The sequence below is a fragment of the Triticum urartu genome, chromosome 5 (assembly GCF_003073215.2).
Source record: "Triticum urartu cultivar G1812 chromosome 5, Tu2.1, whole genome shotgun sequence".
NCBI lineage: Eukaryota > Viridiplantae > Streptophyta > Magnoliopsida > Poales > Poaceae > Triticum > Triticum urartu.
Genome location: NC_053026.1, coordinates 430,971,801 through 430,984,711, shown reverse-complemented (window position 1 = coordinate 430,984,711; position 12,911 = coordinate 430,971,801). Strand labels below are relative to the sequence as shown.

The window sequence follows — 12,911 nt, the reverse complement described above, 5'->3', positions numbered from 1 at the left end:
ATGCACCATTACAATTCCCATTTCACAACTCAACTCAACATCCCCAACGAAAATAAAAGTGCATCCCATATTTATTACATGCTTTATTCCAATATCAAGATCTCAACTACTCTGCTCAAGCTCTCCTCGGGTCTGAACATTCTCTGGCAAAATGTCCTACTCCTTTGCAGCATAAACAAATGACTTCAGACAAATCCAGGGGCTTCCTGGTGGTTATCTTGGCTCCTTGGGTTCTTGGCTTTCTTGTTGGGCATTTGCTAGTGTAATGACCTAATTCTTGCACCTGTAACAAGTGATTTGACTCAGGTCCTTTTCTGCAGAAATTGGGTTATTCTGGAGATACATGCTCTTTCTCTTCCTCGACTTCTTCGTTCCGATCAATTCCTCTATCTCTTGTCAATCAAACACCACTTCTTCCGTCGGGAAGTTTCCCAGATACTCTTGGCTTTCCTTCGTGCAATACTGTGAAAAATGTCCTTCTTCTCCACATGAATAGCAAGCATTGGAGTAAAATCTGTTTAGGCTTTCTCCATCAGGGTCGTTAACATCTTCCTTCATCACAGGATCTTTTAAACTTTCCCCGACGGCTTCTTTCACTGCTTCCTTCTGCTGCTTGGTAATTTCTTGTACCTTGGGATAAATATGACACTGGGCAGGGTAGTGCGTAGTTCCTTCACACAAGAAACAAGTAACCTTCATGGTTAGACATTCTTCAGCTTGGTGATTTCCTTCACAATGAGGGCATCCATCCTTGTGTTCTTCATGGGTATGTCCTATCTCACCACAAATCTTGCATGCACAAGGTTTCTTCATTTTATTGCCATAGGGCTTCTGAATGAGACGAGATCTCAGTAGAGTCATCTTGAATTCCTCCCAATTTTTTGCTCTGTTACATCCTTGTATGGCCTGATGCATTTTCCACCAGGTTGCAGCACTTTTTGCAAAGTACTGAAGAGCGTATTGAACCTCATACTTCCTTGCAACCAAATTGCTCCTGAAGTGATTCTCCATGTTTTGAATCCATAGCTCTGCCTCCAACTGAGTGATCGGTCCAGAGAATACAAGTCCATCTTCATTCATCATCTATTGGGTCCAAGGGTTTTGGGATGAGATAAGAGGGATAGAGAGATACACACAATACACACAATATAGTTTTGAAAATAAGTTTTATTTGTGGCTGTCAGGAAAAACATCAAACAATGACAGCTCACAAACATCGCATCTAACGTGAGTATACAACAGGGGTTTGGTCCTCTAAAGTTCATATAAATCTTGGAATTCTTCAGTGTCTTCAAATTCTTCGAGTCTTCGACTGTTGTAGCTTCAACTCTTCTAATGTATGTTGAAGTCCTCTTTTACACTGAAGTGGTCCTCATTTGTCTGATATCTTGCCTTCCTCGGAGTGGTCTCATCAGTTGATCCTTTGTGTGGTCAAAGGGAAAAGGGGTATGGTCTAAGTATTTGAGGTAAAAGCAAAGATTTGATAAAGCTCAGAAAATAATAGAGGTAAAGGATCTTTTTGAAAAATAAGTTTTAGAGAAATCCTTTCCTAAGGGCTTTCCAGTTTCTAGGGTCACGTCCTACAGTCAACATGTGCTCTGTACCATCTCTGTAGCGACCCGACCTCAAACGGTCAAGCCTCTGTGTATCCGTGCCATCCCTGGATCGGTATGCTGGCACACACAGTACATCAATGTATATATCAAAGTGCAATCACATGTATAAATAACGTAAAACTGATATATACCTCATAAGTCTCAGCGGAAACAAACATAAGGGTGTGGAGTCCATCAACGCCAACGGCAGGTTGAGTTTAGACCATAACCCTACAACGTAACTCTTACTCGTCGTAGAAAAGTCCCCACAACATAAGACGTTGCAGCCCTGTAGGTCAGTACATTGAATGTACTGGCAAGTCACATCATAAGAATAATGAACCTATTTGTACATGCAGTCTGGCTGGTGGAAAGCTCTAAGTTTAGTTTTTGCATAAAGCTAGTTTCCCCCTAGAATAAAAGATATTATTCTATCACTACTGTATAGCATAGGATGAGTTGGTAACCCCAACTAAATCCATTCCCAAAGTTTCATTTAAAACCCAATTGCTTAATTAAGAGTGATGAGATCTCCCAGCATTTCCACTACTAGATGCTCAAGTTGTCCGTAACCGGGGACACGGCTAATCGATTAGGTTTTAACACTCTGCAGAGGTTTGCGCACTTTTCCCCACAAGACTCGATCGCCTCCCTTGAAGTTCTCGCATTGCCTGGCGTTTGAGAACAGGATGACCGAGACATAGTCTTTCGAAAATGTTCCCCCCTTAACCCACGGATAGGCCGGTACACCTACATCATTCTACATCTGCTAGCCCATCCCGGAAGGGGTCACACTAACTACTCAACTAAGCCAGAGCCCATATTGGCTTGTGGCTGCACACGTAAGCTTCTAGACATGAGAATACGATTGATCTCTTTGAGCCTGGGCGGACGGACCACTAGTGGTGCACCACCATGGATTTCCCATGCATGCTCCCACTGTACTTCGCCACCATTCAAACCAAACCTCCACCCAGGTAGTTCATTAAGTTATCTTGGTTCTACTTACTACTTTGTCACTCATCTCTCACAATGAACACTTCCCAATCCACGTCTACATTGGCGAGGCAAAATTAAACTTACGCGGTGGTGACAAAGGTATATGGTTCAAACCTACCTCAGTGAACTACTAGGTAACGGCATAGCCATCTGGCAACAATAAATCCTACCATGCAATCCTACCACAAAAGGACTAAGTGCATAATATAAAAACATAGGTAATTGGAAGAATGGTCAAATGTGAACTTGCCTTGGTAATAGTTGATGAAGATTATATCACTCTCAGAAATTTACTTAATAGAACTATTCGTCACTCCCCGATGAAAATCTATAAAGTCAAACATTGCATTCACATAAGCAATCATTTCAGAGAACCAAATAACATGCAACATGAAAAGACTCGGAAAATCCAAATGAACACACAACACACTTAACTATCAAAAGTAAATACTAAGTGCAAAACAACATAGGGCATGGGTGCCAAAAATTGTGACGTGGACCATAGTGCCTACTAGGCATACGAGTAAAACTACTATGGACAGATCCTAATGTGTGAAAAATATCGTGAGATAGATCCAAGTGATAGGGTTTGGCAACGGTGACACGGTGCAAAAAGAATCACATCAATCGGAGCTACGGTTTAGGAGATATGGCCAGTTGAAGTTTGAATTGAAATCTGAATAAATTCAAATTTGAAATTGGCCAAAAGTTTTCAAAGTTGCTTCTCTGGATAAAGCTATTCGAGACGAACATTTTGCCGCTGGTTTCGTCGAATTTGGAGTTACGGTTAGAAAGATACAACCATTCGAAGTTTAGGGGCTAAACTGAAATTTACAGGGACTTGACTATTAAAGTTTTATTCGCGACCAGGTCCCTGGCCACGTGGCGGCTTCCAGGTGGCTGAGCAGCATTCGCTGCGGAAGCTATTCGGCGAACGGTCGTAACTTAAGCAAAACAACGGCGATGGTTAGAAAAAAAATTAAACCGGAGATCGGTTTGACTAAACCGAACGGTTTACTAAAGCCCGCGGTTAACCGATCTAATTCAAATATAAAATAATAAACTAAGTGAACGGGGCAGTGGCTCACGGTGGCGACGATGACGAACAGGGACGGCGGCGCTGGCGTTGGCCGCTGATGGGGCGGCGACTCCGGCGGTCCTCAGCGGCGGCGAAGGGGTCGGGGAGACCGGGCGCGGCGTGGGCGGCGCGCTGGTGGGGTCGGCGGGCGGTGGGGCGGCCAGCGACGAGCGGAGGGAGGCGACGGCCTCCGGAGCTCCGGTGAGGACGCAGGTCGTCGGGGTGGCGTCTCCGGCGACCTAGGGACAGGAGGAGGATGTCAACGAGATGCGCTTCGACTCGGGCAACATATTGAAGAAGAAGATGGAGGCCGGGGTGGCTCATGGGCGACGAAATCCTCCGGTGAACTAGCACGGCTCCGGCGAGATACAAGCGGCAACTGCGGCGGCTGCGGGGAGCTAGGGACGACATGGAGTGGCAGAATGGAGAGAGGAGGACGAGGGGCTTTTATAGGCGCGGGGAGGGGCTGCGGAGTCGCTAGGATAAGCTCATCCGCGAGGGCTTCGCCCGGCGGTTTCGGCGTGCGGGCGCGGCTTCCTGATCCCGTGCAGGGCGAGCGGGAGGTTAGGGACGATGGGGCAGGGCCCCATGCGTCAGCGGCACTGCGTGCGAAGGGAGCAGAGGCGGGCGAGCGGGCGAAGAGGAGCGCGGGCGAGCGAGGCGTAAGGCCTCGGGCGGCCTCGGGCGCTGCTGGGCCAGCTCGGTGCGCTGGCTGGCTCTTGGGCCGAAGGCCATGGGCCGGCTGGCGGGCGCGCGTGTGTGTTTTTTTGTTTTTTTTCCAGAAAGGAGACTCCAACAGAAGTAAATTAAATAAAAAATATACATAGGCATATCATATACCAAAATGTTTAGAAAAATATCCCGAATAAGATGAACTGTTTTTCAAATTCTACTAAATTCCAAAAAAAATTCATAAAAGTCAAACGGTGCTACTGTTGCTTTTAAAATCAATGAAAATCATTTTTAAAATAGCAAAATGATTTCTAATTTATTTTCTCCTAATTTTCCATTGAAGGGAATCATTTTACCCTTATTTCCATTCATTTATTTTTAGGAGAAAAATAATTTGAATCAAAACTAGATAACTTCCAAGAGGATTTTGAATTTCAAATTTCAAACAACTTCAAAAGGAAAATAAGTTCCAAATAACTTCAAAGTGACTTCCAAATTATTTATTTGAAACTCCCAACTCTCTGTATTCAATTTTGAAGAAGTCATTTTATGAACTCATTGAGTTGCTTAAAGTTTCTAAATTTGAAATATTTCAAAAAGTAAATTCAAATCATTTTCAAACCCCTTTTCATTTCTTTAAATGGAAGAAGTCATATCATCTTCACTCTAGGGTTTTGTGATGAAATGAATTTGAATTCAGGAAGATCAAAAATGCAAGATGAAAGTTTTGGGAAAGTCCTTTATTCCCTCTCATTCAACTTTCAAAAAGTTTCAATTTCCACTCAGTTTCACATAATCAATCACACAAAAATCAAATAAACAATCACAATTATTTATTTAATATAACATTTCAAAATTTAGAATTTTGGAATGTTACAAATTAACTCCTCGTCCCATTGGCCATCAGCAGGGTTTATCAAATCATTCACCATTGTAAGCATAATATTACCTCTTGGAGTCAAAATTCTCCTATCCGGGCTAGATGGGACCCATGGATCAATCCATATGTTAACTTTCTCCCCTGATCCAATGCGCCAAATGTACCCACGTTTGAAAGTACCAATTCCCGCAACAATGCTTTGCCATGTAAAAGAAGAGCCCTTCTTTGGACCGGCTTGGAGGATATCAATATTTGGGAAATACTTCTTCTTAAGGATCCCGTCACAAATAGAATCTGGATATATAATTAATCTCTAGCATTGTTTGGCAAGGAGTGCTAAGTTGAAAGAATAAAGGTCTTTGAACCCTATTCCACCATCAGACTTCGGGGCACAAAGCTTCCACCAAGAAAACCAATGTAATTTTTTATTCTCCTCCTTATCTCCCCACCAAAACCGTGCAATCGCATCTGTGATATCTTTGCATACTCCCTTTGGCAGACAAAAAACAGACATAGCAAATACAGGTATGGCTGAGCAACAACCTTTAACAAGACTTCCTTCCCTCATGTAGAAAGTTGTTTTTCCATCCAACCTTTCAATAGTTTTTAATCTTCTCACAAAAGTGCTTAAAACAATCACTTCTATCTGCTCCAACCATAGCCGACAGGCCCAAGTATTTATCTGAAAGTGCTTGAGTGGTGATGTGTACCTCACAAATTTCATCTCTAGCTTGATCATTAGTATTTGGGCTAAAGAAAACACTGGATTTACCCAAACCTACAAATTGTCCTGAATTTTCACAATAGATATCCAACACATGCTGTAAGGAAGTTGCATTTAACATGTCTACTTTCATGAGAATCAGAGAATCGTCAGCAAATAAAAGATGTGAGACTGATGGTGCATTCCTGCACACTCTTATCCCATCGATGCCACCAACTTCTTTTTCATCTGCACAAATCAGGAAAAAAAATATGATAATGGGTCACCTTGCCGAATTCCCGTTGATGGTGTAAACATGTTAGTCTCTTGTGAATTGAAGCGCACTCTGTATTTGACTGAGCTAACACAAGCCATGAGTTAGTTGCTGCCTAGATGTTCCAAAAAGCCCCTGTATGATTTTTTTTAGAAAAAAAGCCCATGTATGTGATCACACGTATTTTGCCATCAAGGCCCTTGGCACCAAGAGGCCCGTAAAGCCCAAAGCCCATCCTAACCGACATCGAGAAGCCTCTCCCGGCGGCCCCGCCTCCTCCTCACCTCCGCTGGTTCCACACACATCCATCGCAAATTGCCCACCTCTGTTCCCCCCCAAATCGAATCCCCAACCCCGACCTAATCGGCGATCCGTCCGTCGCCATGTCTCGCACCGGGAGCCGCCTCGCGTCCGCCGTGGTGCGCCTCCCCGGTCGCTCCCGGGTCTCCGCCTCGCCCTCCCCTCGCCGCCGCTCCCTGTCCCCGTCGCCCTCCCCGCGCCGCCAGCGCCGCCGCGACCGGTCCCCCATCCCCTCCCGCGACCGCCGCGGCGAGAGGTCCCCCGTCCCGTCTCGCGACCGCCGCCGCGACCGATCCCCTAGCCCCTACCGCGACCGCCGCCGCGACCGGTCCCCTAGCCCCTTCCGTGACCGCCGCCGCCAGTGGTCGCCCTACCACAATGAGCGCGGTCGGGACATGGACCGGGTTCGGGACGTGGAGCCCCCGGCGCGCCGTGGCGGCGGTGGGGGAGGCGAATGGTCCGCCTCCGATGACGACGACGAGGATCTCAAGGGCCTCACCTACTTCGAGTACCGCCGCGTCAAGCGCCAGAAGCTCCGCAAAAGCCTGAAGAAGTGCATCTGGAAAGTCACGCCCAGCCCTCCTCGCCGTGACGACGAGGCCGACGAGTACCAGTACAGTGAGGAGGAGGAGAAGGACAAGAAGGAATCGCCCAAGAAGGAGTCATCTGAGAAGAGCGATGAGGAGGAGAACAAGGATTCGTCGGAATCTGAGTCCGATGAGTCTGGTAGCTTATCTGATTCCAGTGAATCAGATTATTCTAGGAAGAAAAAGAAAGGGCGTAAGGGCAGACGTTCTAGCAGCAAGCGCAACAAGCGTGCCCATCGTCGCCACAGGAAGTCTGATATGGAGAGTGAGAGTGATAGCAAGGTCGATGAGGATTCAGAGGGTTCCGATGACTCTGAAGATTCTAGGGATAAGAGGAGGAGCAAGAGATCGCGGAGGCACAAGAAGTCTAAGAGGAGGGGACGGAGCTCTAGGAGGAAGAAGAGTAAGAGTCTGGATGTACCATCTGATGTTAGCTCCGAGGAGGTGGAGGTGTTAGTCTCTAGCCCTATCTCAACGGACAGCAAGAAAATGGGCAAGAGCTCAAGGAAGAAGAGTAGCAGTCAGTCTGATTCTGAAGATTCGATCCCTTCTGATGCCATCATTGATGAAAAGGAAATTGAAGAGACAGATGAGCCTGAGATTGACCCAGAGGCAATTAAGTTCAAGGAAATGCTTGAGGCCCAGAAGAAGGCTGCACTGGAGAATGAGATGCCGGTTGGACCGATGCCACTCCCGCGTGCTGATGGTCATATTAGCTATGGTGGTGCACTCAGACCTGGTGAAGGTGATGCCATTGCACAGTATGTACAGCAGGGGAAGCGTATCCCACGGCGTGGTGAGGTTGGTCTGTCTGCAGATGAGATTCAGAAGTTCGAAGATTTGGGGTATGTGATGAGTGGAAGCAGGCACCAGAGGATGAATGCTATCCGTATAAGAAAGGAAAACCAGGTTTATAGTGCAGAGGATAAGAGAGCACTGGCCATGTTTAACTACGAGGAGAAGTCAAAGAGAGAGCACAAGGTTATGGCTGATTTGCAGCGCTTGGTTTCAAGAACCATTGGCCAAGAGACAGGACCTTCGCATGATCCATTTGCTGCTACAGATGACTGAGTAATTATTTCTAGCTATTTTACAAAGAAATGGTTGCCACTAATAGTTATGCATGTTTTTCCTGTAGTACTAGTGATGTCGAGTTTGCATTTGTAACTTCTGTTTTGTGTCGACTGTACTTAGCTTATGCTTATCAGATATTACTCTTTTGTTCTATATGTGTTCATGATTGTTGTCATGTTTGTCAAGCTGCTTGGTTTACCACACTATGATTTGTATAGGATTTATTTTCCAACGATAAGATAGAATGGCCATTTTTTTCCTTTTTGTATTTTTGAATGTGAAAGACAGTACAGTTATTGTTTAGGATCAGAATTGTTATAGCATGCAAGGGGTGCTTGGGTACTGCGGGTCTTCTTTGGCACTTACGGATTTCAAATAAATCTTCACTATCCGAAACCGAATTTTGTTAACATCTACTCCCTCCGTTCCAAAATAGATGACTCAACTTTGTACTAACTTTAGTACAAAGTTGAGTCATCTATTTTGGAACGGAGGGAGTATAATGATTTTTGTTTGTCCTAAGTTCATAGATATATGCATTTACTCATTTTACGGAAATTATTTAGTTTTAGATTGACTGGATAGCTTGGGTCCTTGTTTTGCTGAATTTTACGTGGGCTTTAGTCATTATTTTGATACACCTATGAGCAGCAATAGTTTTATCCATTAATTCATGGTTATGGCAATCACCCGTTAAGAACTGCCCTCCCATGATCTGTTCTCTTGTGAGTAAGATAAAACTGCCCTCCCATAATCTGTTCTCTTGTGAGTAAGATAAAATGAATGTATTAGGGTGATGAACTGATGCGTGAGAGCATTTGCCAATGTACTGCCGGCATATGGCTATATTTGGGATGTTAGATGTCATTATTAACTCTACATTGTAAACTGTCCCTTTGACTTCACTGGATATTTGATTCATAATAGCAATATTCATCTAGCTTTAAGTTGGCAATCTCAAATTAGAATACTGTAAACCGGATGTAGCACACTGTTTTTGTACATAACTTTCAAAGGCTGCTTAAGAACTTATTTATAAACAGGCTAGCTTGCTTAAGAACTCATCTATGGACCGTACTTGCATTCGTCCCGTATAACTGTAAATTAACCAAAAATGTTCTTGGCCTTTCAGTCAGCCACTTCATGGCTGTCGTCGATTGATGCTTTGTCGATCAATTATGTATACCATTTCCAACTACGTACAATCACCATTACTCTGATGACTGCAGCACTTCATTCTGGAAATGGTTGAAACAGTATAAATAATATCTGCTTTCCATTGTAGACATTATGGAAAATCAAAATTCCTTCTAAAACCAAGGTGTTCATATTGTTAGCTACTAGTGGAAGTCTTATCCTAACAAAGGGTGTCTTAGCAGGGGCTATATGGTGCCTTTCAGCCTGGTGGATGCCAGGATGGTTGTAGGTGGTAGTTGTATCTTGCTGGACTAAGGGCATGTTTGGTTTGTAGCCTAAGGTTGCCACACCTTAACCTTAGTCATGTCACAACATCTTAGCCTCTTAGGCTTATGTTTGGTTCATCACTTGTGGCTTGCCACACATTTCTAGCTATGTGGTCCACATGTCATAGGCTCAGTTTTTTGCGAAATCTTGGCACGCTTGTGGTGACCATTTTGTTCACCACACTTTTTGTGGCGGCCAGAATTTGACTAATGTTAGTTGTGGCAAAGTTACTCATGAGCCAAACATGCCCTAAAACTGAAGTGTTGTGGCATTCCATGAAGTGTTTTGGCTGGCTCTATTATGTAATGCTGCCGTGGTCTCTTTTGAATATGCTCTGCAATGATGATTGATGCCCCCTTTGGGTGTTGAGAAGTTGATCTACTTGTTTGCGCCAGTGTGTGTGTGCGTGTGTGTGTGTGACCAAAGGCTCTGTTTCCACCTGATTACTGGAGAGCTCTAGTGCTATGCTGTCGTTGCATCTCCATTCTGATTTCGGCCAGCAGCTTATTCTGTGCTTTGCAAGATTGCTTACAAGCTTGAACGTACATAGAAGTTGTATATACTCCCTCCGTCCGAAAATAGTTGTCATCAAGATGGATAAAAAGAGATGTATCTAAAACTGATGGATAAAAATAGATGTATCTAAAACTAAAATACGTCTACTAAAACATGTCTAGATGCATCTTTTTTTATCCATTTTGATGATAAGTATTTCCGGATGGAGGGAGTATATTACTCCTACTTGGACATGCAGGGTTGTGCATAGAAGTTGTGTATACCCAGGGACAAGCTTTAACGTGCATACACAACACCGTGATCATTGTCATGTGATTTTGCTAACTTTTCTACTGAAGTTCGTTGGTGCATAGTACAACTTATTTTTTCTGTGGAACTACCACAAAATGCAAGGTTTAATACCAAAAAGTAAGTTATACAAAGGAAGTGAAAGCAACAACAGGATCACACACTGAAAATGCAAAGCACCTCCTACTGAACTCACATATAGGAAAACTATCAGCGTTGCACAGGGGCACGTACCAACGCAGGCAGGATACAGTGTAAAAAGGCAAACAAAGCCTCATCAGCATCTTGTGATCCTCCTTGTGGTCAGCCCTCATCCATGCTTGTGGGCAAAAAATGTCTCGAATCACCTACTGCAATATTTGCCCAAGAGTTGATATAATTACACATCGTAAAAGCAACACTAGCAGGATCAGTAGGAAATTGACGTCGAAACAAAGCATCAGCTTGCATTGCTTTACTCCGTTTCAAAAAAAAAAAGCTTGCATTGCTTTACTGAAAACGAAGAGATCCAACCCCCAATCACACCCTCTGTATCAGTAGGAGTTTTTCGGAGGTTCAAAGCACGCAATACTACCTGCCTCAAAGCAAAATCGACATTGCTCATTTCCTGTCCATCCTTTTCTAGTCAAGTTATAATTTGTCAGGATGCTATTCTTCAGGAGCAATCAGAGGGAAATCATGAATTTAGACGCGCTTTTATTTTCCACCGTCACTGCCCCGAGTCGGAAATACAAGTTTCCATCTCATATAACTTGATTAAAAGATGCTGAGTGAAGTCAGAATCACTTCACATTTATTTTTCGGAAAACCACTTCACATTTGAGAGCCCAGCTATTAATAGCCGGCGATGAAACCAACCACTCGTTCCATGAGCGCAACCGCCTCGCGGCAGCAGCCATGCTCGTCGACGAAGAAGGCGTGCCCCTTGCCTTCCGACTGGAACCACTCCACTTGCCCGCGCCACCCGCTGGACTTCACGGCGTCGTAGTACGCCCGTATCCTCGGCAGCCTCGCGTCCTCCGACGCCGCGCTCACCAGCATCCTCTCGCACGGCAGCGTCCGCAGGCTCGGCGCGCCGTCGGCCGTCGGGTTCATCCTCGGGTCGTCCAGCCCGCCCCTCGCGCCGGGGAAGATCACGGAGCACCGCATCTTGACGCTCTCCCTGTACTCCTCTGACTCCGTCTCGATCCTCCGCTCGCCGCTGAACGAAGGGTGGAGCAAGACCGCCCCCTCCAGGCGCGTCGCCGCGGCGAAGAGGCCGCTCGCGCCGGCGGCGATGGCCATGTTGTGGGCTATGTTCCCGCCGGCGCTGGCGCCGGCCACGAAGACGCGGCCGAGGTCGCCGTGCTCGGACAGCCACGGGTCGGCGCCGGACACCGCCCAGTTGAGCGCGGCCCAGGAGTCGTCGTAGGCCGCCGGGAGCAGGTGCTCGGGCGCGAGGCGGTAGTCGACGGAGACGACGATGGCGCGGGCGTCGGCGGCCAGCGAGTTCACGTAGCGGTGGTACCTAGGGCAGCCGGCTGATCCGACGATGAAGAAACCGCCGTGGAAGAAGACGACGATCGGGAGCTTCGTGACCGCGGCGGTACTGATGTCGGCGCCGTCGGATTCAGCGGCATGGACGTCTGGCAGGTAGAGGCGAACGGCGACGCCAGTGACGGCGTCGATCACGACGTCTCTGGAGGTGACGCCGGTGTCGGCGTCGAAGCCGGCGGGCACATCGTCCGCGCCTACGAGACGGTCGATGTGGCCGTCCTTGTATAGTCGGAAGCAGCTGTTTTCAACGAGGACCTCCGTGCTCCCGGAATCCATTGTCCAGCGCCAGCCAAGCTAGGATTCGATCGGCGGAGGCCGCGAGGTGACCGGCGGTGTGGTAGAGGTGGAGTAGCAGGACACGTTGATGCCCAGAGGATCCGTGTTATCCTATGCTTATGCGTATGTGTGCCCTTGTATTTGTGGTGACGCCTTGAGGACAAAGTACAGCTCAAATCATTGTCAGTTAGCTACTATGCTCGTTTTTTGTTACACGCAAGCGCTCTGGTCACGTCACGCTCGTACTCTACATCCCCCCAACTATTCAGACAGCAAATGTGATCGAAAATATACTTCCTTTGCGAACGTTCGCTGAGAGGGCTAAGGCCGCGCTTGGATTGTCGTTTTCCAGCGGTTTACACGCGGGAAAAATACGCCCGTAACGAAAAACCAGGGATCTGCTTGCAATGACGTTTTTCGATCGTAAACTTTACGCCTGAATTCACGTCACGCTTGTAATCCGCCGGTAATCCGGCCGTTTCCAGAACACCGCTCGGTCTGTTGTTTTTCCTCGTATCCACAGCAGACGCAAGCTCCATAGCGGCTCGATAGGAACACGCCGAGGCCGCCACCGACGCCTAGCGTCCGGCTCCACCACCATGGATGCACACCGCCGAGCTTCGGGCCGCCGCCGCCGGAGCATAAAGTGTCGTACATGGAAAGGAGATG

General features: G+C 46.6%; 2 protein-coding genes across 2 annotated transcripts; one reads left to right on the top strand and one right to left on the bottom strand.

Annotated features, from left to right (window-relative positions):
• The first annotated feature begins 6,482 nt into the window (after nucleotides 1-6,482).
• On the top strand, nucleotides 6,483-8,315 carry LOC125509546 (NF-kappa-B-activating protein-like). The gene has a single exon (XM_048674533.1). It carries the CDS (start codon nucleotides 6,585-6,587, stop codon nucleotides 8,157-8,159), a length of 1,575 nt encoding a protein of 524 aa, XP_048530490.1. The 5' UTR covers nucleotides 6,483-6,584; the 3' UTR covers nucleotides 8,160-8,315.
• Nucleotides 8,316-11,102: 2,787 nt separating this feature from the next.
• Nucleotides 11,103-12,422, bottom strand: LOC125556152 (tuliposide A-converting enzyme b3, amyloplastic-like). Its single transcript, XM_048718937.1, has one exon. The coding sequence runs from the start codon at nucleotides 12,240-12,242 to the stop codon at nucleotides 11,265-11,267; it is 978 nt and encodes a 325-aa protein (XP_048574894.1). The 5' UTR covers nucleotides 12,243-12,422; the 3' UTR covers nucleotides 11,103-11,264.
• Nucleotides 12,423-12,911: the final 489 nt, after the last annotated feature.